General features: G+C 59.3%; 2 protein-coding genes across 4 annotated transcripts in view; one reads left to right on the top strand and one right to left on the bottom strand.

Annotated features, from left to right (window-relative positions):
* LOC122383279 (protein prickle-like) overlaps nt 1–11815 on the top strand; it is a 73425-nt gene extending 61610 nt beyond the window's left edge. For all 3 annotated transcript variants that reach the window (XM_043369554.1, XM_043369556.1, XM_043369555.1), the window contains 5 exons: nt 3108–3221; nt 7141–7281; nt 8026–8229; nt 8852–9050; nt 9452–11815. In XM_043369554.1, the coding sequence (XP_043225489.1) occupies nt 3108–3221; nt 7141–7281; nt 8026–8229; nt 8852–9050; nt 9452–11631 (2838 nt within the window). In that variant the 3' untranslated portion in view covers nt 11632–11815. The remainder of the gene's footprint in view (nt 1–3107; nt 3222–7140; nt 7282–8025; nt 8230–8851; nt 9051–9451) is intronic.
* A 575-nt stretch (nt 11816–12390) lies between these two features.
* LOC122383255 (14-3-3 protein epsilon-like) overlaps nt 12391–24218 on the bottom strand; it is a 35670-nt gene continuing 23842 nt past the window's right edge. Inside the window, exons 5-6 of the mRNA XM_043369493.1 lie at nt 16497–16711; nt 12391–14151 (exon numbers count right to left, since the gene is read on the bottom strand). Coding sequence (XP_043225428.1) covers nt 14087–14151; nt 16497–16711 — 280 coding nt within the window. The 3' untranslated portion in view covers nt 12391–14086. The remainder of the gene's footprint in view (nt 14152–16496; nt 16712–24218) is intronic.

The raw sequence follows: 24218 nt of genomic DNA, 5'->3' as shown, positions 1-24218 counted from the left end.
ACATCAGCAGGACACGTCATGGGGAAACTGTCGTAAGACATACCGGGTAGCGGCCCTTGGATGCGTCGCTATGCGATGCACGCCCCGGAACGCGATGAATCACCCGTGCACTGATCCTGTCGCCTCTCAGAGCATCGCCATACCGCCGCTCTGGCTGGAGATCGGGCTCACGTCCTTGTGACATTTGAACAGAGCATTGATCCGGAATTTTTATCCTCATGGGAACTGCTTTCTCTGTGACCATTTTTCGGCACGGTGCGGCCGGCCGTCGGCCGCTGCACTGAGGTGGTCGCTGCATTCCGGTTTGGAGGCCGTGCATTCGTGATCCGTTGGTCCTGCTAGACATCGATAGTTCACTGACTTTTGCTTTGTTTGGTCTTCGTTTCCCATGGCTCGTCCCATCCCGCAATGTTTTCGAGGCATGCACAGCAACCATCTGTACTCGCTGTGAATTCGTTCTAAGCCTCGTGAAATGATGCACGATACCATTTTTATCGGTCGTTTTAGTGTCTGTTGTGAATACCAGGTGCAGCAGGACCCAGTCGTCTGTACCATGGGAACAAACGGTGCCGACCTTCTCCACTGCCCTCAGTGTCTGTGGCACCTGGCCTCTGACCGAGCCCTCCTCACCCTGAGTTCGCTTCACGATCCCTTCTCCGTCCCTCGAATCCTATAAGTCCTCGCATAATTCCATATTTCCCCCTGGAGCGCCTCGCCTCTCTCCTGCTTTGAGTCATTCGACACACCTGACTCAGCCTACCGACTCCCTGACTCGTCGCCGACTCCGCCCCGGAATAGGCGCGCGCGCGTAAAGACACAGGAATCCGGTGTCCCGCGGCGCCTTCGGGACGTATGCGCGATCACCGCGGCCGCTCCGGTGTCGATTTGAATAGGTATGCCGCGCCCGGCGGGTGGCGCGACTTACACGCACCGGGGCCGTCTCAGAGCTGCCCCTGTATAGACGGATGCCCCGGGCTGGTCTGGGAGCTTGAATGACGCCCGTTCGGGCGGGCTGGCGTTCGCTGGCGTTAGGCGAATCTGGCGGAACCAGAGTGGCCTGACGGCGAGCACGGATGTTTCTCGGATATTAGAAAAGCCCTCGGTTCTCAGCATTGTTGTAATGTGCCGTGAACACAGCCAGACGTTTTCGGCGCTCCAGCTCGGCCGACTGCGATGATGTGCGGTTTTGGAGCGCACGCGTCCGCGGTGGTCCGTGCCACGCGTGGTAACAGGTCGGCCAACACCACCGGAGCCCGTGCCGTGTCTGGGTCCGTGAACCGTGGGGAGCCCCTGGTTACCAGAGCTGCTCGTCCGGTGCAGGTCACCTTTACGAGCTCACGTGCGACGACAGACGCGGCCGCTCGAAATACTCCACCGGGCGCGTGCCAGCCCAAATTCGTTACATAAAAGAGCGGTTTGAGACAATTGGCGGCGGCTGCTCTCGTGACTGCAAAGGCCGCGCGGAATGCCGGTGACCCGGTGTAATTGTCTGTTGTCAAGCGTCGCTGGATCAGTCTGCACAAACAACCGTGCAGTGTCCAGCCGAGTGACTCGTGTCGCACTCTGCGGCCGCGTGCTTCGTCAGTTTGGAGCGCTTTCAATCCGTGTTTAAACGGGCGGCGCACGAACGAGCATACAAAAAGCTGTCGACGCTTTTTGAGTGGCCGCCTATTGTGGACACAGTGGTGTCAGGAGCGGCCGAGTGTTGTCTCACGTGCTGCTCGTTTCTGCTGAGGTGACGTTGCAGTGTGATGAAGTGGCCACTTTTGCACGGAGCTGGCCGCCCACCGAGGTCCGCTCCGCGCCGGGGTGCGGAGAGGATGGTGTCAGCCGGTCGACGCGAGCTCGGGTCGATCGGAGTCCCCTGTCGCCGCCAGCTGCTCCTCCAGCTATAACGGGCCGACAAATCATAGGTGTGCGGCTGCGCGCGGTTCAGGAGCGGGCGGTCCGCCCTCCTTCCATCTCTCCGCCCCTCCCCGGCCCGCCTGGTCGACTCCCATGTCAGCCGGGCAGTGCGCCTCTCCAATCACATCCGTCTCTCGCCAGTGGCTCGGGGGCGGCGCAGCTCTCTGCCTATGATGGACTGCGAGTCGTGGCCCGAACAGCCGCCGGCTCACACCACGGCGGCCGGGCCCAACTTGGCGCCTTCTCAGACGCCTTGAGCCGCCCGAGCCGCCCCGAGCCGTCTCCAAACCCCAAGAGCTTCTGTGGAGCTGCCTTAGAGCTGCCGCAAAGCTGCCAGTGGCTACCACCGTCAGAATGACGAATGATCCCGTAACTTAGCCTCGGGCAATTTCTGGAGACGGTAGGACGGCTTTAGTGGCGGTGGCGGCGGCGCTGTGTCCCGTGCGAATTATTCATGACCGCGAGCCGCCGGGAGTCGCGGGAGGAGGTGGTGGGAACCGGCGGACCTGTCACGGTTGTCTCCGGGTGGCGGAGAGGGCTGTGACGGTTGTGAGAGAGGACCGTCCCCGGGGCGAGTGTCGGCGCTCCGCCGCGGCAGGGGCAGTGGTTCTGTCTCGGGGTGTTATTTCGGTAGGCGAGACGCGCCGCGGGTCACACTTGGACCTGTCATCCCGGTGTGCGGGGCCGCTGTTCGCTGTCAGCTGCCGTTACCGCGCGGGGCCCGCCGAGGTGTCAGCCAGAGTCAGTGTCAGAAGAGGTGTCACATAGGGTCAGTGTTCAGCAGAGGTGTCACATGGAGTCAGCATCCGCCGGGAGGGCATTCCGGGGCGGCGTCATACCGATCTTAAGTTCATCTGTTTGTAGTTCAGGAGCTGTTCTGGGGTTGTTGGGTACGTACGTTTGTGTTCCGAGAAGTGCGCGGCTGGCGGCAGGCTCCCTCTGAAGTCGCCGTCTGGGGGCGGAGACCTGTCTCCTGCTGATCGGGGGACGCCACCGGTCCTTCCCGGCCGTCTGAGCCGCGCCATAAGTCTCACGGTCTGCGCCACGTTTGGTCACCTCGCTGCATATGTTTATTGCCGCCTGGGAGCCACGCCGATCGCCGTATCCGTATTCCGGTCAGCGGCGGCCGGTCGGCCCCTTTTGTGTCTGCACGGTGACCACGCCAGCAGCCCACGGTAACGACTCTGTCCCGTCCGTTTCAGGTGCACCTGTACTTCTGCGCACTGCCAGAGGACAAGGTGCCCTACGTCAACTCGGTGGGCGAAAAGTACCGCGTGAAGCAGCTCATCACGCAGCTCCCGCCGCATGATAATGAGGTGAGGAATGTCGCCGGGTGGTGACCGGCACGGGTCGCCACTCGTCACCATACCGACGCCGCAGAACCACCGGCCCAGGTCGGCACTAAGGCTGATAGCTCCCAAGTCCCATCAGGTCGCCGGTTTGCTCGGTGACGGCTCGCAGAGTTCCTGTCGCGTTCCGTACGCGGTTCTGCCCTGTTTGGTGTTATCCTGCGGACTCCAGCGGCGCCGCGGAATGTTTTGTACGCGGCATATCACTGGGCGGCGCGAATCGTCGCGGAATTTCGGTGTCGCGGCGTCCCCTGCCCGTCCCGCCGCCCGCCCCTCCCCGCCGGACTGTGTCGTCTGTGATGGAGTCAGCGTCGTGGAATCACGCGGAAAGCGTGCTGCATTGTTCGCTGTGCAAACACAAACGTCTTAGCGCTCTCCGGCGTGCTGTGTAGCCGTCTAGCGTTCATGTGTGAGCCGCGGAGCGGGAGGAGCTGCCGACCGGCCGGCCGCGCGGCGCCGCACTCGGCCGTTTTATAGCCGGTTTTCCTGTGTTCAATGCGCCATAAAGCCGCCTGTTAATTGTCACAGCAGACAAAGCGTTTAGCTGGTCAGTTGGTCACTCGCCGAAGCGTGAGCGGACTGGGGAGTACGGGGGCGGCGCCGCGGCGCGACCTCCATGACGGCTGTGGGTTTTGTGAGAGGGCGCGGAGTCGGCCGCTGCGTGTCGAGGACGTGTGAGAGATGCCGCCCGCGCTCGCTCACATTCTCTCTCGGGCCGTATCGAGGTCGGACGGTCAGTCGCCGAGTGTGGCCGCCGCGGTGCGATTGCCCGGCCAAATGGGCCGAGCTCGCGCGCGGCTGCCCGCGCTGTTTGCGTGACGGCCGCCCGGAGCGGCGCGTAATACCGCAGTCGACCCGGAACGGCGGCCCGCTCTCACCGAAACGGCCCGTGATCAGCCGTGCCAATGGCAAATCACTTCATCGGCAAGATGGCGACCTTGGAGGTCACGACTCACGGCCATGCTGACGCATCGGATTTTGTTTGGTTTCTTTTTCCTTGTGCACCGACATGCTCCCTCATTAACCCGCGCCCTGGTGGGGGGGGGGGGGGCTATTTTTTGCCCCCCCTCCAGACTTTTCAATATATCTCCAGAACCACTGCGCCGATCGTCACCAAACTTTCAGTACCCTCCCGGACATCAATTTTACACATTGTGACCAAAAATTTTTCCAAAGGCTATGATAGGTTGGCCGGAAATGACGTCAGAGTGACGTCATGTTCTGCCGTTTTCGACCCAAAAAAGGGTTTCGCGGGAAGAGCTGTCAGGCGTATAGCTTTGCAAATACAGAAAAATGATACAAACATAAAAGCTGTAGAATGGACAGGGCTACAAAACTGCTATCTCGGATTTTTGAAATTTTTGGATTTTGACCCCCAAAAATCAAAAAATAGATTTTTTGAATATAATAGCCAAAAAATCCAAAAAGTTTTTTGAATTTCGAAAAAAACGGAATATATGTGATAGTCCTTACCGCCTTCTATCTACATACCAAATTTGAGATCGATACCTCTTTTTTTGGCCAAGTTATAGCGAAAAAACTGTTCAAAATTGATGACGTCAAATTTTCAAACTCAATTTTCAGCAATTCTAGACCTCGTAGCGCAAAACAAAGAGCACCATTAGACTCCCCGTGGCGAGCTGCATCGAATCAATACCCATTTTATGCAAAAATATCAACTTTGAAATTTGACCTTTTTTGACCTGACCTTGACCTGACCTACACCAGAAAGTGACCTAAACCGTACCTGATGGTCTTATAACCAACACCATTGAGTTGGAAATGAAAAACTGGACATAAAACATGCATCGCATAACCTTAGTAAAGTTGGGTTCATGTGGTGACCCTTGGTGACCTTTGGTGACCTGACCTGTGACCTGACCTGGTATGACCAGTGACCTCTAACAGCAACATATCTACTAGGCAACTGACGCCCTATCGCTGATTCCCGACAAAATGCGTTTTCCTCGGTGTTATAGCGCATTCCCTAGAAGACCCGTGAACGGTGAAACATTTCATCTTTGACCTGACCTGTGACGTCATCGGTGACCCCGAGGTCAAAAAAAATTGGTTTCCCTTGACAAATTTGACAGGCCTTTCGAACGCCGTTTGAATTTTTCGGATCCGTCCAGTAGTTTCGGAGATACGAGGGGGGGCAAAAAATAGCCCCCCCCCCCCCCACCAGGTCGCGTTATAAACAGACCCCACCAGGGCGCGGGTTAATCTATCGATATTTTGGTGTCGTTAAGCTGTGAATCATGTGTCCAGGGGTCGTTAAGAGGTCGTATTGGGCAAGCTTTTTGAGAACGGCTAACAATCTGAGCACGTCATCATATTTGTCGGTAGCCCGCTCATGCTGCGGAGGGTCGTGTTCGAACCGCTCATTATGGACCGGTGGCTGAATACTCGTACAGGACAGGTGACGGCCAGGTTGCAGCAGGATGTGACATGGCACGATAGAACCGGACAAGAGGTCAGACATGGACCGGACGAATTAACTGTGCACGAGTCAGACATAGGACACCTAGTGGGGAGGAGTGGGAGGCCCCGACAGTCACGCCTGACTGTCGGGGCCGACAGCCGTCCAGGACCAGCCCGCCGCCGCGCCGAACGGAACCGGTTCAGACGAACGCTGCGTGTTCGGATGGTATCGGCGCGTCAGAACACGACCGGGACGTGCCGGACCGGCCGGGCGGGCGACACGGGCCGGCCACGGCAGGCGACACGGGTCGGCCACGGCACGAGGCGGGAGGGCTGCAGAGGTCGACACGGACCGGCCGCGGCGTGCGAGCCGGCCGCTGTGCGAGGCGGGAGGACTGCAGTGCACAGGTCTACGAGCTGTGCTGGAGAACGTTGTACTCGGTGTAACGTGGCGCCCCTCGTGCTTTCTTTGCCGGGTCAGATGCTACATCGGCTAGGCTCGGTACGGGCAGGCGGGTCCGGCCTGTTGCCATCCTCCCCCCGCCATAGGACATGCACACAGTCAGGGCCCGGTGCGAGGCGCGGAGGGACTGTCCGACTGGGCGGGCAGCATATTCGCCGAGCGCCCAGCCAGGGTGGCACCAGGCGGGGAGGGCCCGCCACACTCGCCGCCCGGCATCGGATCTCTTAACACGGGCCACTCAGTGGGCCCAGTGTGGGGTCCACTCCGGCCCACCAGACTGGTGTGAGCCGTCCTTTATATGGCCGCGTTGGCGGAGCCGCTGTAACACGCTAAGAGGTGTTCACGCCGAGCGTAAAAGGCTTATCAAGGCCATTAGGAGAGCGCCGCTCGTGCCCGGCCTGTATAAGCGCCGCGGCGGCACAGGTGTCTGTCTGGTCGCGTGGTGTCATAAGGCGGCGTCTGGGCGTTATGTGTCACTGGTTGATGTCTGTGTCTGCCCAGTGTAGGCCGTCGGGACGGTGCTATAGGTGCCGCTCCCCGATCCTCGACGGACCGTGTGGGCCGTGGGGGCTTTCATAAATGACGTCTTCACTGACGGTGTAATCTCGACCACGGGATAATCACTCGCGTACGCTCGAAAGGGCCTTTCACAACTTCCACAGAGTTATGCGAAATAGGAGATTACCTAAATGCAAATGAATGTCAGCTCAATAGAGAGCTCAGTGACGGCTTATCAAATAGGACTAATTTTAGGCCAAGCTCAGATCGACTCCCTCAATCAGCCCACAGTAGGTTTTGCATTAGGCAATGCTTAGCCGCTGATCTTTGATGTGTGGACCTGTAGTGTTTCCGTCACCAAGGTGTCCTACATAGTGCTCGCAATACATAGCCGGTGTGTCACCCGGTTAACTCACGTTTGTCTGTGTGTCGCTAGGTGCAGTACTGTCATAGTCTCTCGGGGGACGAGAACTAACTCCCGTTTGTATGTCTGTGTGTCTCCAGGTGCGGTACTGTAACAGTCTCTCCGAGGACGAGAAGCGGGAGCTGCGTCTGTTCTCTGCTCAGCGTAAACGGGAGGCGCTGGGTCGCGGGACTGCCCGCCAGCTGCCGCCCACCCTGCAGACGCCGGTTCACTGCGCCAGCGTGAGTAACGCGGCTCCTGACACAGCTGACACAGCTCCTAATCCTGAGACAGACCCTTATCCTGACACAGCTGACACAGCTCCTAGTCCTGACACAACTCCTGACACGGCCCGCCAACTGCCGCTCACTTTGCAGACGCCGGTCTACTGCGCCAATGGGAGTAACGTGGCTCCTGACACAGCTCCTGACACAGCTCCTGACACCCTGACACGGCCCCTGACTCAGCTCCCCAGCCGAGCTCCTGATCGTCAGCACCATCTCTACCCGATTCCCTCCCGTCCCCGGACCGGCCTGTGCACCGCCGAGAGCCGGGCCGGCACTTGTTTGTTGGCTGTGGAGCGGGCTTTAATCCGGCAATCGATATGTATGTAATTCAGGTAGTAATGGCCGCCGCTGCGGCGTGTTTATGCGCCCGGAGATTTATGCTACACCGGTGTTTGTTCATGGCGTCGAGTACCGTTGGCGGACGAGCATTAGTGTCAGCGGCTGATTGTGGGTGCCGTTTTGCACTTCTCGCAGATAGATGATCGCGTATGGTAGCTTGTTCGGATCTTCATAAATAACTGGCTGTTGGAACTTCTCTCGGACTTATGCCGTATGACGCGCTGCCTGCACGGGCTACCTTTTCGCTCCCGCTGCCGGTCGCTGTGACTGCTCTGTGACTCGGTGTTCCGTCCCTGGCCCGTGACTCATTGTTCCCTATCTTATCCCTAACTGACCCGTCCCTGTGTCTGCTCCCGGCAGTGTTCGGAGCCGTTCTCTGGCGCCGATATGTGCGTTCAGGCGTCCCGCGCCGGGCCGAACGTCTCGTGGCACCCGGCCTGCTTCACGTGCTGCGTGTGCCGCGAGCTGCTCGTCGACATGATCTACTTCTTCAAGGAGGGCCGCATGTTCTGCGGCCGCCACCACGCCGAGAGCCTGAAGCCGCGCTGCGCCGCCTGTGACGAGGTGAGGAAAGTGGGAGTCTGTCCTCCGGGAGTCGGTCCTCCGGGAGTCGGTCCTCCGTGACCCCGTCCTCCGGGAGTCGGTCCTCCGCGACCCCGTCCTCCGGGAGTCGGTCCTCCGGGGGCGCCCCTACGGGAGCCCGTCCTCCGGGAGTCTGTCCTCCGGGAGGGTCCGCTCTGAGGCCCGCATCAGATACGGAGGCATTGCGTGCGCGCCCGAGCGGATTCTCTTATCCTCGATGTCATGCGTTTGATTGTCTGATGGATTTTCACACGTCGCGTGTCAAACTACACATGTCCTTGGTGAGATTTTCCGCGGGATAAGTACGAGGGCCGCATTTCTGACTATATACGCTTTTTAGCCACATGTACATACCTGATCTTGTCCTTCGCTCGTGCCTTGAAATCTCGCTCTGTGCTATCAGTGTCTTGTTAGCTGTCCCTGACACGAAAATGTCTGCTGAACTGCCGCATGCACCAGATGTTTGGGTTTGTTACTGTCACCTCTTGTAATTTTTAAGGTTACAAACGACTTCGCTTTGACAATAATGCTCACAGGCGGTCAGTGTGTCTGTCTTGTGTATAAATTGGCAGCTCTGTTCTGACCCGAGCCCTCCCTCCGGCAGATTATCCTTGCGGACGAGTGCACAGAAGCGGAAGGCCGCGCGTGGCACATGAAGCACTTTGCGTGTTTCGAGTGCGACCAGCAGCTGGGCGGCCAGCGTTACATTATGCGCGAGGGCCGGCCCTACTGCCTGGGCTGCTTCGACGCCATGTTCGCCGAGTACTGCGACGCTTGCGGAGAGTCCATCGGCGTCGACCAAGGTGGGTAGACGCAGTGGCGGGGCAGACTTATTCAGAAGCTACGTTTTCCTAGTTGCCAGTTTCTTCCTAGAAGCTATGTTTTATGACGAAAGGTCCAGGTGCGTCTTCGCTGAACGATAGGTGACATTTCAGACCGGTTGGGCGACTTTTTACACACCCCGGGAGTACTAACAGCGGGCTGATAGTGTCACCGATGTGCCCACCAGAAAGGCGCCGGTGCTGCCGCTGTTGTACGCTCTGTGCACGTTTTTGTGCGTCCGTTTACGATGTCATTTATTTGGGTGTCGATGGCCGGTCGATACGGTAGCTAGTGGCGTTAAACCGAGCTGCTTTCACATAGCGATTCGGACGTCTGTATGTGAACTGTCGGCGCCAAGACTGACTGAAGTGTCCTTCCCCAGGTCAAATGACGCACGAGGGTCAGCACTGGCACGCCACGCGCGACTGTTTCTCGTGCCAGTTCTGCCGCACGTCGCTGCTGGGCCGGCCGTTCCTGCCTCGCCGCGGCGCCATCTTCTGCTCGATCCCGTGCAGCCGCGGCGAGGCGCCGGCGGTGTCCGCTGCGGACGCAGAGGGCGCCACCACCGCGCCGCCGCCGCCCCCAGAGGCCGAGGCGCTCTACTCGTCCCCCAAGTCGCCGGCCGCCGACTGTATGCTGGAGGCGCTCTCCCTGGACGAGCGGGGCCGGCCGCCGGAGACGACGGGCACCCAGACCACCGAGACGGCCAGCTACGGGGCGGCAAAGGCCGGCGCCGAGCTCAGCTACGGGGCGCGCTCTGCCGGTACCGAGCCAGGGTACGGAGCGCGCTCCGCCGGCCCGGTGCCAGCATACGGCCGGACGCCCGGGCCCGCGGAGCCCACCTACGGAGCACGCTCCGCCTCCACCGAGCCCGGCTACGGCCGCACCCCGCCCTCGGCCGAGCTGGGGTACGGCCGGGCGGCCGGGCACGACCAGGGCCACGGCCGGCTGATGGGCGGCGCCGAGCACGGCTACGGCCGCAGCCCCGAGCCGGGCTACGGCCGGGCGTGCTCGGCGGAGCCCGGCCGCGGCCCCGTCCCCGGCTACGGCAGGACCTGCTCTTCCATCGGGCCGACGTATGGCGTGCGGCCCACTCCCGGGATGGGCGGCTACGGCCTGCCGCCCACCTCCGAGGGGAACGTCGGTCTTCCACCGCCGCCCGAGTCCGGGCACGGGCACGATCAGAGGCACGGGCACGGGCACGATCAGCGTCACGGGCACGGACACGATCAGCGGCACGGACACGATCAGCGGCACGGACACGGACACGGGCTGCCGACCAGCGACCCGGCGTACAGCGCGGCTGTGGTGTCCCGCGCGGCCGCCGAGCTGGCCGCCGGCGGCGCCTTCTCGGCCGACTCGAGCGTGGACAGCGGCGTGCCGCGCACCGGCTCGGCGGCCTCACAGGTGAACGACGCGCCGGTGCCGTCTCCGGCGCCGTCCGCCTCGCCCGTGCACCGGCCGCGCGGCGAGCCCACCCCGCTGGGCAGCCCCGGGGCGCGGCGGGCCTCACCCATCATGGGCCGCAAGGCGCTGCAGCACTCGCCCAAACTGGGCCGCCGGCCGCTGGCGCCGTTCAGCCCCTCCGAGGGAGGCGCGCCGCCCACCTCGTCTTCCGCCACGTCTTCCTCCCCGTCAGCGGCGGCAGCTGCGGCATCCGCACCTGCCGCCTCGGCCGGCGCGTCACCCGGCGCGTCCCCGGAGGGCGCGTACCGGGCCGGCCGGTCGGCCAGTGACAAGGCGCTGGACACGGCGCTGCGGGACGAGCGGCTCGGCTCGGAGCGCAGTCTGGAGCGCATCCTGCACCAGAAGAACCTCGAACAGGTGGTGGCCGAGCGCAGCGTCGAGGTGCTACGAGAGATCAGCCTCACAGACGTGGACGCCGAGCGGCTCGGCGAGATCGTGCGCCGCGAGCTGCGGGACCGGCTGCTGCGCGAGCTCGGCAGCAGCGCCGAGCGCCAGGTGCGCCGCAGCAGCAGCCTGCGCGCCGAGGCCGGCCGGCACGCCTCCCTGCCCGACCTGCGACGGGAGGCGGCCGACGCCGCGCCGGCCTCGCCGTCCGCCGGCGGCCGACAGCCGCACAAGTCCAGCCTGAGCGCGCGCCACCTGCGCGAGGGCCGCACGCCGTCCGGCAGCGGCGCGCGCAGCCGCAGCGTGCGCTTCGACCCGAGCCAGGTGCGCGAGGCGTCTCCGCCGGAGGGCGACGACGCGCCCAACACGAGCACCGACAGCTCGGGCAGCCCGGCCGGCGGTGCGCGCCGCCGGCACGGTACGTTCCCGCGCGCGCGGCCGGCGCCGGCGCACCCGCGCGCGCGCGACGTGTTCACGGCGCCGGCGGCGGCGCCCATCGAGGACGACCGGCACAGCTCGTGCAGCACGTGCAGCTCGTCCAGCAGCGAGGACGACTTCCCGTACGAGCTGCCGCCGCGGAGAGCGTACGGCGGCGTGCGCATCTCGTACGTGCCCAACGACTCGCTGGCGTACGCGCGCCAGCGGCAGGCGAGCAGCGGCGGCGGCCGGCGCCGGCACAGAGAGGACAAGGAGAAGTGCATCGTGTCGTGATACCAGCGGCGGCCGCCAGGGGCGCTGCCGGCGCTGTCTGTACAAACCACGGCCAAACCGAGATCCCGTGTTGCAGGAATGTTGTTTGATATTGTGCGTTATGTATTGCAGATTTTAGCCGCATGGCCTCTACTCGGATGCCTTCTGCCAATGTGTTACATTTGAATACAGTATTGACTCATAAGATTGGTGTGTGGATGGGTGAGCGGGATCGCAAAGCGGGCATGACGGCTAAGGCGAAACGTCTGCCACTGTGCCACTGAAGTGCCTGGTCATGAAACTAATTCCACGGGAAGAACCTGGCCTATGGAGTAGGGTCTTTGCTTCTTGACCCAGCCAGCCGGGTTCGAACCCTAAGCGGGGCACGAAGTCTCGTCGCTGAAGGGCAGCGGTGTACGGTGCGCCATCGACCGCAGTCAGGACATGGTTTGAGATCGATGTGAAACATTCGATCCGCTCTATCAGACGAATCGGTTTGGAAACTAATGACATAAATGTGTGCTACGGAACCCAGGTGGATTCTCGTCAGTGTTTGGCATTCAGCACCAAATGTTGCCGCATCGAGAAACTGTGATTGGTTGCCGCTGCTATTTGAGATGGCCACGATATACAGAGTTATCTTACACCGCACCACGCGCACTCTCGTCCACTAGTGGTCGCCACCAGTACCCGCTCTCTCGTCCGAGCACACCGCCAGTTTCAGCTCATGTCTGACAGCTCCCTCCATCCCAACTCGGTCTCCTATTGCAAAGCACTGGCCGTTGTTTAAACAATAATTTATTTCCAAAGACAATGAGGGTACCTCGGCTGAGGCAAACAGAACAAGGTCGGACGCGTGCAGGGTCCCGCCCGTTAAAGCCAGTCTGTCTGTCTGTCTGCGGGCACGTCTGCCAGTCTGGCGCCGCCTGGCCAGCGATGGATCAGAGCTGGCACACCAATCCCGAGTACCTCCGACAGAATATCCTCAAACACTGAGAGCTACGACTGAATAAATACCGATTGTTATCGAATTCTCCTCTCTGGCCGGGGCGTCGTGTAAACCGTACCATCACACCCACCAAGAGCCGTTTAAAGTGAGAACCGGTGAGCAAATGACAGGAATGAGACAGACCACAGAGAGCACGGATACGGTGAGACAGAGCCGGTCGGTAAATACTGTGAGGCAGAGACACCCGGTGAGGCATGGTGGGACAGTGAGAGACAGCCACAGAGACACGGTGAGGCAACAGCCAGTGAGGCAACAGCGCACGCCGACCGCGCAAAACCCAACAGCCGACACCCGAGTAGCACGAGATCACGAAGAGTGGCGCGCGGCACCAGACGGCGCCGCCGCATGGAATGTCAACAAGAGATCAAACGACGAGCCGAGGGCCGCGCGCGGGCCCGGCCGGAGCGCCGGCGAGGGGGTGGGGGTGGGGGGTGGGAGCGGGCAGAGCAGCGGAGAGAGGACAGGAGGAGAGGTCAGAGAGCTGGGCAGTGAGACGGCGTGAGGACGGTCGACGCGACACCCCACGCCGCCGATAGGAACACAGGCGCAGACAGGCCGCCGCCGCCACCAGAGGGCAGGCCAGTGCCGCCCTGGGACCGCCCGGTGGCCGAAGACGGCATACTTTTCCGACTGAAGTGCTACCATACCCTGGGTTTCTCGTGGAATAAGCGTTACATTTAAGCAGGTTTCCGACGCATTGAGCTGCCTTGATGCCCCCATAAAGAACGCTGAGTTACCGGGCCTGACGCCGTGATGGCCAAAGGGTCCACCCGCAGAGACTGAAGGTCACCCACTGCTGACTTTGGTGACCTGACCGGGTCATCCGGCGGTGAGTATACCCAGACCCGGCGGCGCAGAGGCGGGGGCGGCAGAAACCCAGAGATACAAACCCGCGCGCGCCTACCACCAGCACTACAAACATAACTAGGAACGCACGCGCAGCGCGCGGGTAACGAGAGCAGCGCGACAGGCGCGCCGCCACCCAACAAATCATAATAAAAAACACACGCACGGCGCACAAGACATCACAGGCCGGCGGCTAGCCGGCGGGCGCCGGAGCGGGGCCCCGCCGCCGCCGGGTCAGCCCAGCCGGCGGGGCACACCGTCCCGGTGCCGCGCGGCAAACCACCAAATGGTCAGACGAAGCAGCGCCCCGCCGCGCGGGGACACGACGCAATGACAATGAGAAATGAAGTGAAAATTGATTGACACAACGGGCGACGCGCAGAGTCGGCGCACAGTGCACCGGCCCAACTAACCATCCGACTAAAAAATTGTCCCGCAGACTCCCGGCGCGGTTGTAGCGATCGGCGGCTGGTCGCCGCCGGCCCCCGGCGCGCCGAGTGTGCCAGGTGAGGCGTGTGTGAATACCGTCTGTATGTATGTCTGTGTGTCTGAGTGTCTGTGACCGCAACAATACTGAACTGGGCGCTGGCCGGCGCCGACACAGCGCAGCCGGCCGGCCGGTTACGCCACGTCCTGTTCCTCGACGTCCTGGACGGCGGGCGCCTCCTCACCGGTACCGGCCTCGCCTGGAACGGAAGGGGTACATCGTGACAGCGGGGCCACGCGCATATCTGACCGAACACAGTCGGTGGGGTCAAACAGGACGGGAGTAACAGGACAAACTGCGCCTGCCAGTCTGTTCAGATAGATTAAGGTCAGCTGGAGTACAAAGGCACCAACACCAGCGACCGATAGTCAACGGCACACTAACGAAATGTGGTGCAAAAACAGCACAGCCTGTGGCGTGTCAATTACTGGTCAAATACAACAGCAGGTGTCAATGGCAGTGAGCAATGTGCGAGCGTCAGTATTAGCACAGGCAGCCGTGGTACTAATTCAGGTATAACAAGGACTGGGAGTCCAGCGTATAGCACAGCACCCCAGCTACCCACAATAGCCTGTGAGCGTCGAATGAACTAACAACCACGTTCAATGCGGATTTCTAACAATGAGACACCAACTGGTAGGCCGGAGCAGATCAATGCTGAGTCCAGGGCAGATGTAACAAGGACTTCCATCCGACGTCTCCGGTCTCTGACACACACAATAAGGAACACGACGCCAGCACTAACAAGCCCGGCTGGGTACGGCCCGGAGACAGTACACGGGAAAAAAGCACCGGTCAACGTCCTCCGACGACGGAAAAAGAGCGCGGCCGGCCCAGAGGACAGTGCCACCTAGTGATTGGGTACTGATTGGACAAAAAAGCCAGCGAGACGGAACAACACGACAAAAGGCTGGCAGTACCGTGCCGTCTCGGTCTTAAAAGCCCCGGCCACGGCCCATGATTATTAACGCTGGAGGCATTGATGACAGCCCCAGGCCAAAGGAGGGTCGCATAAAGCCAAGTTATTTATAGCGGAATTGCCTGGTGACAGTTTCGAGGAACAGCCGCTACGAGACGTAGTCACTAGAAAAAAAAGCGGCAGCGCTATTTTGGTTTTACATATGTTACTGGTATCCAGAAAACTTTTCGTCATAGCTATGCGTTAATTGGAGACGGTTTTGTCAAAGGTACTAATAAGCACATCTTGCCTCACTCTATAACTGTTTGATTTTCCTGGTAAGTAGTTCCCTAAATGGTGTGCAATTTACACTGTGCATGATGATTTGGCATTGCATATTCCTGGAAATTCAACAACTATGATAGGATCAGGTAAAACTCCATAATAATGAATATAATACACACATGCATCTTTGCATAAATATAGCAGGAAAACAGGACAGAAATGTTTAGAGCCAGGAGCATAAAAGTCGGCTGATCAGGACCTGACGTGGCGGGATCAGTTCGTCCAGTGGCCACCAGGGGTCCAGCAGTGGTGTCCACTTTCCTCACATAAGAACCTCACGACCAGTGGGCCAATATCAGAGTTCAGGATCGGAGGAGCCTGTGTGATTTGGGTGCACGCACGTGACAGTGGCGTTAAAGTCCTGTCACAACGCTTATACGGGAATATCGAAATCGAAAGTGCCCGGTGGTGGTGCAAGGGTGCAATGCTATTGACATATTAGCGGCGATAGCGCAAAACTCGGGCGAATATCGTGACGAAAGAGCAATAACCCAGATAGGAAAAAGGAAACAACAGCTTTCCACCGTCTGGCTAGAAACATGGCTTACATAAGCGCTGTTGTATAACACAAAGTGGAGCACAACAGCACGGGGCGCTGTCGATTCTCTGACATTTATCGTGGAGCATTGTAGAATGCCATAGAATACCGTAGAATGTCGCACAGGCGAGGGTAGCCAACAAGACACAGGCGCTCGGCGTCCGGCGGGTCACAGGGGACACGGGGTCCGGGTAGGGGGAGCACGGCCCCCGGCAGGGGGAGCATGGGGTCCGGCAGGGGGAGCACGGGGTCCGGCAGGGGGAGCACAGCCCTCCTCCTCCCCCCCCCCCCCTGGGGCCAGCGGTGGACCCGGCCCCAGTCATTTACATAACAAGTTCACCAGGAATTAGACCGGCGTCAGACTAGTTGTATAATGCTTGCCTCATGACAGTCAGCTGACGTACAACCTATACGTAAGCGTGAACGTAACTCCTAATGTATTACCTAAGCTTCTATCAAAACGAAAACCAGGACTCACCACGCCCACACAACCAAATCCCATTTGACGGGTACTTACTAACTATGCATCAAAGGGACAGTCAGAAATTAACAATACCATCGCAAGTTACTGGACACCACCGCATTGCGTTTCAACCAGTCGAGCGTCCCTCACAACCATCACAACTCACCTGCTTCGGGCCTGTCCCGTACCCTTTATCCCTCCTTTGCCAGCTACCAGTCTCTTATCCTCAGCTCTCCCTTCCGTCATCCATCTCCCCTCTTCTTTCTCCCCTCCTCCCCCTCTCTCCTCTCCCAGTCTCACCTTCCTTTCCGTCTGTCTGCATGTCGGACGTCCACAGCGTCAGGTTGTCGCGCAGCAGCTGCATGATGAGCGTGGAGTCCTTGTAGTTCTCCTCGGAGAGCCGGTCCAGCTCGGTGATGGCGTCGTCAAACGCCGCCTTGGCCAGCCGGCACGCCCGGTCCGGAGAGTTGAGGATCTCGTAGTAGAACACGGAGAAGTTGAGCGCCAGGCCCAGCCTGCACGGAGAGGGGAGGGTCAGGGGCGGCGTGGACTGGGCGACAGTAGTTGAGGGAGCACAGCGAAGTGGAGAAACAGTGAACTACTGGAACAAGACAGGCATGAACAAGACCAGAAGCAAGGCAGCGATAAGAGCGACAGCACAGCCTAAACATAGACATTCTAACAGTTTTATTCCGTCAGGTAAACGAGTGTTGGACGTTTACATGCTCATCACAGAGCAGGTTAGATAAACAAAATGTTTCAAACTATGTTATAGCCTGTAGACTGTGACAGACTGTCTTCATTTACTTCCTAGCGTTCGAGGCTGACCGAGGTCATGCGGCACAGGAACGCCGACGAGCCGACACGCAGGGCATACGCTGGGGTGGACCCGCCCCAGACCGAGCTGAACACCAACACAACGACCGGCCCACATTCTGAACTCCGCCGACATACCGCATACAATGGCCAGCGAAAATAAAAAATAGTGAAACCATCCATGACAGAGCGACCTACAACGGGCGGTCTGAATTCCGTCTGTTCATGCACGGTTCGGCGGTCGGCGGCGCACCACCCGCCGCATACCGCGTGTGTCATGCCGCTGGGCCCCACAGAGCGGCGTGCACGGCCCGCCATCACGCCACAGCAATCACAAAAATGTCCGCGATAGATCAGCAGCCGAGGTCACCCGCCGACCTCACTGCCGGCGGGCACAAAGGGTCGGCACATAGCGCCAATTCCTGCATAGTTATGGGATGAGTGTCAAAAGTCACTTTCGTCCTCTGCTTAGGACATCGTTACAACCCGCTGTGGTGGCACGCGACCGACAGAGGGACGGACGACCAGCCTGACGCCGCCGAGGTGCCAACGTGGCGCAGTGGAGGAAAACGGTCCCGTCGGCAGCATCACTCGGTCTCACGCACGGCGCTAACGGTGACGCACCGGCGGCCGGCCCGTTGCCATGGGCTAGAGACGGCACCGCGCCGGCCGGTTGACACCAACGGTTGCATTCCGGTGCCGGAGGGGTGGCGAGGGCACTGCTTTCCTGGATACTGGCAATGTCTGGCCTTGCAGAGCGGTGCTGGCCCAAATTCAGTGACAAAATCTTCCTCAGCAGAACGGTCCCGGCACGTCATTACGATGGGTGGCTGCCGCATTTTCAGCGAAACTTATCACAAAAGTGAGGAGTAATAGGTAAAAGAGGGGAAGGGTTAGCGAGGGCTGTCCTTCAGAACCGAAAACTCTAAAAACATACGCGGAACGGCATAGAATTTCAAGGTAAGTGAGGTGATGCTAAGATTTTTCGATGTTACGAAGGTCGGTTGTGTATTGTTTAACCGACTAATGACTCAAATAACAAGCACACATATCTCACAATGACAGAGGAGCGTTTATTTTGTTTAGTACGAGGTCCGTTTGGAGCATATTCCGCATACACGAAACATGAACGTCTATAGATACAACATCTAAAATGCGGCCCACCTCCAGCGAAGTGAAAACCCTACACGCACCCAAGCCACATGTGAACGTCAAATAGTTGGCTGAAACACCTACAAATTGCAGCGCAGCACCACACATTCTGGCACCCGATCATGGTGCGCAGTTTGGTGCGGTTTACAGCAACGCCCCACCGTCCAATGACAACAAATGTCCGCAATCTCCGCTAATCTGCATGACGCGCTGTGCTGAGCAATGTTAACACCGCCCCGGCCGTGGCCGGCACGCCCCGCGTCGTGTCAGGGGCCTCCAGCCGGGCCCAGGGGACGGGGAGGGGCGCTGGAGTTCACTGTGGCCGCTGTCATGTCACGTACCCCCTCCCCCGCCCCGTCCGGCCCCCAGCGGTACACAGTGGCACGTCACGTGATACCCTGCTGCCGCCCGGCGCTCGGCCGGGGCCCCTGGCGGCCACACCCAGTGGATATGATACCCCGCTCCGGCCGCGGGCCGCTGGGGTCACCTGAGGTCAGCAGCCCAAACAGCAGCCCCGGCCGGCCGATACCTGTCTCACCTAGTGAACTGGGAGCGCCCGCCCGCATCGCCAGCATTGTCAGTGAAGTCGGGTACAACAATGTACCGGATACAGGCTCAGTGCAGACGAGAGCTGCCCACGGGCGTCATCGTGCACTCTGGGCCACACTAGCTACAGCTGCCCTTATCTGCCGACTTTCACCGGCGAATCATGATCGGGTCCAGGACCTCAGAGGTTGATCCCACGCAACAGCGCGCAGCATGTTATTTGTTCACAAAACAAGACAACTCGGCAAAGGCCACGTACGAATATCATGAACGCTGAGAACATGATCACCGACCCATATGGCTAATACTTAATATCGAGCCGTATCGGAACCTGCTACCCTCTCATTATTAGTCCGTTCCCATGAGAGGCTTACTGAACAGTACACACTACACAGTTCCCCGCCAGAACAATGTTCACATGATGTTCGGCTTCCGCGGGTTACGTAATTGTGGACCCCCTGACCTAACGCCGACCGTAACCGGTCAGCTCTGCGAGCAGTAAGTACTGACCGGTCAGCTCTATGAGCGACTGTATATACTGACCGGTCAGCTCTATGAGCGGAGTAAGTACTGACCGGTCAGCTCTGTGAGCGGAGTAAGTACTGACCGGCCAGCTCTGTGAGCGGCTGGACCAGTGACCAGTCAGCTCTGTGAGCGGCTGTACTGACCAGTGACCAGTCAGCTCTGTGAGCGGCTGTACTGACCAGTGACCGGTCAGCTCTGTGAGCGGCTGGACCAGTGACCGGTCTCAGCTCTGTGAGCGGCTGTAAATACGTACTGACCGGTCAGCTCTGTGAGCGGCTGGACCACTGACCGGTCTCAGCTCTGTGAGCGGCTGTACATAAGTACTGACCGGTCTCAGCTCTGTGAGCGGAGTAAGCACTAACCGGTCAGCTCTGTGAGCGGCTGGTCCGCCGTCAGGAGCCGCCCGACGACCGGCCAGAGCGGCCGCCGGAAAACAGTCAGGCTCGCTCGGGCTTCCCTAATTTCACCGGCTGTCCTTCCTGGACCCGGTACGTACCCAGTCATGACCTTGTCGTCACATCAGGCATAATGCCAGCTCAACTTCCCTCCGCTTTTCACTTCTAACTAGAAAACAATGGCCGATTGACATCCACTTAACTTTCCTCAATATTTACCAGTTCTTATCATCCAAACAACACGAACACTGTCGCCCAGTCTTTCCGCAATTCTCGGAACGCCGGGGCGGCCTCTCTGACGTAGTTTTCACAAGCCATCAATTTCCAGAAACGTCTCACGCAACTCGAGAAAACCACGCCTGGAGACCTGTCCCGGAGAGACTGGCAGCCGTCACCGAGCCGGGTCGGCCTGACACACGGCGCGGAAGTCGACTCCCGTCATCACGACTGGCGAGATATCGTCACACCGATCAGTGATCAGTGCCCTAATCCCGGACCAGGTCATGAGGCAATGTTCGGCGAGCCTTGGGTCACGCCTACCCTGCTGCCGGGCGGGTCGGGGCCGCTGAGGGCCGTGGTCTGCTGCTGAGAGAGGAGGAAGGTCGGCGCTGGGGTAGGCAAGACCGGGCTCAGGACAGTGTGAGTGTCGCCAACACACATGGCCAAGTCTTTACCGCTCACGTGCAAGGCCACGTGAATAGAAGCCGATACAGACGGCCGAGCGGTCAGTAGCGGCGGTGACGTCTGAGCTCGGTCGGCGCCGCTCCCCGCCGGCCTGTCAGAGTCGGCCCCGCGCGGCGCAGCTCAGACATGCCGCTCCCTCCGCCGACCGACCCCTCACCGACACTTCCCCAGGCGCACACTCAGGCCACGCGTACGCTGCCCTTTCCGCGCCGTCCGCGGTCACCGCCCGCCGCGGTGCGTCATCTGACACCTTCAAACCGACGGCCGACGTCGGGTTTCGACAAAAATCACAAACCGTCACCGGGTGCGAGGCGGCGGCGTCCCTCCCCTCCCCACGGGGCGCTACGCATCTGACACATGCGTAATACGCAAAAGGGCAATGTAATACGGCGACGAGCACAGTTCCTGGCCTAATCATCGGCTCAAACTGGCCGAAAAGAGGTCACCTCCCGTCAGCTGAGTCGCGTGACCCGTCGGCCCCGCTGCTGTCAGCAGCTGGGACAGCGCCATCCGTCATGACCGGCTGTCAGGAGGGCGGTTTTTTAGATCGTCGTCCACTAGCTGTCAGACCGGCCGCCGCTTATACAATCCGATATGGTTCGACTTGGTCGGACAGAGGTCTCTGCTGCCTCCGCCGTCCCAGCTACTCCAGACAGTCCCAGTCGTCTTAGAGTCCTCTTGGAGCAGCTCAGTGGCCGCGCAGACTGCTGTTAGGAGATACTGAAGTGCAGCTAAAGACGAATTGTCAAGTGTAATAAAATTATGAGTCAAAATCATGGCATCGTTGGGTCAGCCGGGATAAACACTGACTACAGCACCACAATAACATAATGACACCATATAACGAGCCTAATGGAACTCATAAAAGCCACAAATCAACCCAGAAATAATGCTACAATTCAGGCAATCTTATCGCTCCCTTATCAGAACACATTCCATTAGAACCAAACAAGCTGCAAATCATAATCCACCTGAGCTCGACGCATCATATACAAAGGACAAACCATCCTGACCACGTCATCGTTCCACAGTTCAGAGCTGTGACCGGGGCGGTGTTTGGGTTCACCTGATGCCCCTCTGCCGGAGGTTCGGCTGCCGCCTCCCCACCCTCCCCTTCCCCGGGCCAGCTGACGGATCCGGGAGTGGCCGCGCTCGGCCTGCTCAGCACCTCAGAGCGCTTCTCAGAGCTGCGCCTCAATCAGGCCAGCCACCCATACAGCCGGGATAAAGTTCACCTAGCTTCCCGGTACGGAGCGGCCAGCGGGGTTAAGCGACTGGCCGTGTCCCGACTTCCAGCGAGGAATCCATGGGTGACCTTTATAAGCCTCGGTCCATTATGGCACAACTTTCAGAGGCGGCAGGTGAAAATTCGCCACACCGCCGAGTTCCGGCCCTACCTGATAACAGTCTGCGCCCGATCCTCCATCCAGCCCCCTAGTGAGATGGCCAACTGGCCAGTTTACCGCCAGAAATGACAGCCATGTGTCATGGGAAGCAGGAAAGGACTGGTGTTTCTGGATTATTCCACACCAAGGAAGTGAGTAAATCATCACCAAATCACGCTGCGAGGGAAGGTAAGCTGCTTTAGCCAGTAAAGTTGCTTACCATGTAGCTCATTTAAGGAATTGGGTTCAGAGCAGAGCCCAACTATAAAGAGTTTATAGCAGAAGCGTGATGTATCAAACACCTCCCAGCGACCCATCGCCACCCAACCACCTAGAGCCAGCACCGTCGCAGAGTTCGAGCTTAGAGGGCAGTCGGTCTTTGGCCCCAGCGGCTGTTAATTTGATAAATGTCACGGTCGTTCCGATCAGAAAGAAAGGTTGATGGGTACTTGTGATACAGCGACGCGTAGTGCGCCGAGGGTGCGATGGTAAAGACTGACGTCCTGTGGGTCTGCCGTGCCTCTGCCGAGGGGCTCTGCAGGGATATCACAACAAACCAGGCGCACCGCGCACTACCTCATGGCGAGCATTTTTGAACCACTCCGCCAGTCACCACAAACAACATCGGCAACAAAGACTCAGAAAAATCGGCGGAGCGCAATTTCCAGTGAAAGTCGGGCCTCTAATCCTCGACCTGAATGAAGGCTTGTCACGACTGTTCGCCCACACGACAGCCCCGACAAAACTGTCCATAGCTGAGGCCGGTTGCGTCATGGCGGCACAACGCTGCGCCTGCACTGGCTTTCGTTGCCACCCAGCAACGGACGGCGCCGAGCCAAGCAGAGCCGAGCCGAGCGTGAAACAAGAGGACGTCTCTGCCGTGTATGTCAGCGCGCGGCGAAACGCCGCCCTGTCAGCCCGTATCGTGTCCGAAATGTCACGGTCGGCGAGGCTGCGGCACGGCGCGTGGGTTCTCGGAAAGCGGCCCCTGGGGCTGCCGGAGGGGATGGGTCACTGCCCAGTGCCCAGTACCTGAGGCCGAGTCAGATACACGCCCTGTGAGAAGATGGGGCACCCCGGGATATGACTGCAGACACACAGTCCCACCTGTGGCTGGTTCAACACACACCGTGTGGGAAGGTGGGGCGTCCCCGTGAGACACTCGGTGAAACTGAAAACATAGCTGTGGCTGAGCTATGGGCCCGATAGAAAGGGAAAGGACCAGATGGTCCGGGAGGTGAGGAGAGGGAACAAAGAGAGGAATTCGCGTGGAGTGTGGAGTCTAAACGCTGGTGGCGGAATAATCCCGCATTCAGACATCTTTAGGGCAGACATAGTGTAACTATTTACAAAAATAAGTTTGTTATTGGGATAGCTATACAGATCCGACATCAGCTGACTTTCAACTCAAAACTGCAATCGATACAGTATATGTGCCAATCTCCATATCATACACCCGCCCTCCCCCGGTTGGTGTGGGACGATCAGTACCGTTAGCTCTGATCGGAGGGGCTCCTCCCTCCCTCCCGTCGGCCCTGCTCAGACTCCGGGAACAGAGCCGCAGTGGATCAAGGGCAGCTCGGCGGGGGTGGCGCCCGGGCCAGGAGAGGAGAGGTCACAGATGAGATCACGCCCATCACTGCACCGGACCGCTCAGAACAGCGAGAGCCGGTCACAGGCCGCCTTATGGGGCTGCTGGAGGGTGTGAGCAGCGCGTCCGCCCAGCACGGGGCACAGTCAGTCAGCCCAGCCACCGCTGCGGCGGCACAGCACATTCGCCGACCGGCCCGTCAATGGTACAGCAGTGAGTGGCCAGATATCCCAGCTCTTCTCCGAACACTCACCAGGTCAGCTTTATGAGCCATAAATTGGCGTGTCTGCCTCCTTAACTAAGTGGACAACCTTGATCTGCAGTGTCTGCATAACACTGAGGCAAGGTTGACCACTACTACTAAACAGCTTTACTCGCTCCATAAAGTCGAGCAGCGTAACGAGGAGGACAAGTTTTTTGTCGGATGTAGGGCCACTCCTTACTACGGTGACAAGTGGCGCTTGAGAAGTTTGTGCATTTGATAAGAGTAACGACAGAAGTCAGTCGGAACGTGTCCGTCCATATAAGGCGAACAGACATTCTCGTCAAACATGGGACGGCGTTACCGGTCCGGTTCGTCCCCCTTGCTATCTGAAACGCACAAGCACGGCGTGTCTCAGGCTATATCTTGCGGAAGACGATGGTGACTCCTTGTTAGCAAATGGTGTAAGGGTGGTAATACATTTCCTGCATTTTCGGGGTGACAAAGTCTGATCACGCTACCCGCTTGTATGCCTTCTTCATTTCGCCAGTACCTACCCCAATTCAGCGGATGAGATGTTTGGGCGACAGCACTCCCTTATCTGCCCAGTGCCGCCCCCCCCCCCCCGTATCCCTCAGTAGGCATCTCACCAGAGTGCTAAGTCATCTCACCGAATGGGGTGTGTGGGCGGCAGCTGTTCCTATATCTCCCCCTCCCCCCCCCCAG

The sequence above is a fragment of the Amphibalanus amphitrite genome, unplaced genomic scaffold (assembly GCF_019059575.1).
Source record: "Amphibalanus amphitrite isolate SeventyFive unplaced genomic scaffold, NRLGWU_Aamphi_draft 000159F_arrow, whole genome shotgun sequence".
NCBI classification, from domain to species: domain Eukaryota; kingdom Metazoa; phylum Arthropoda; class Thecostraca; order Balanomorpha; family Balanidae; genus Amphibalanus; species Amphibalanus amphitrite.
The sequence above is the reverse complement of the archived record's forward strand: the minus strand, read 5'-3'. Positions and strand labels throughout refer to the sequence as shown.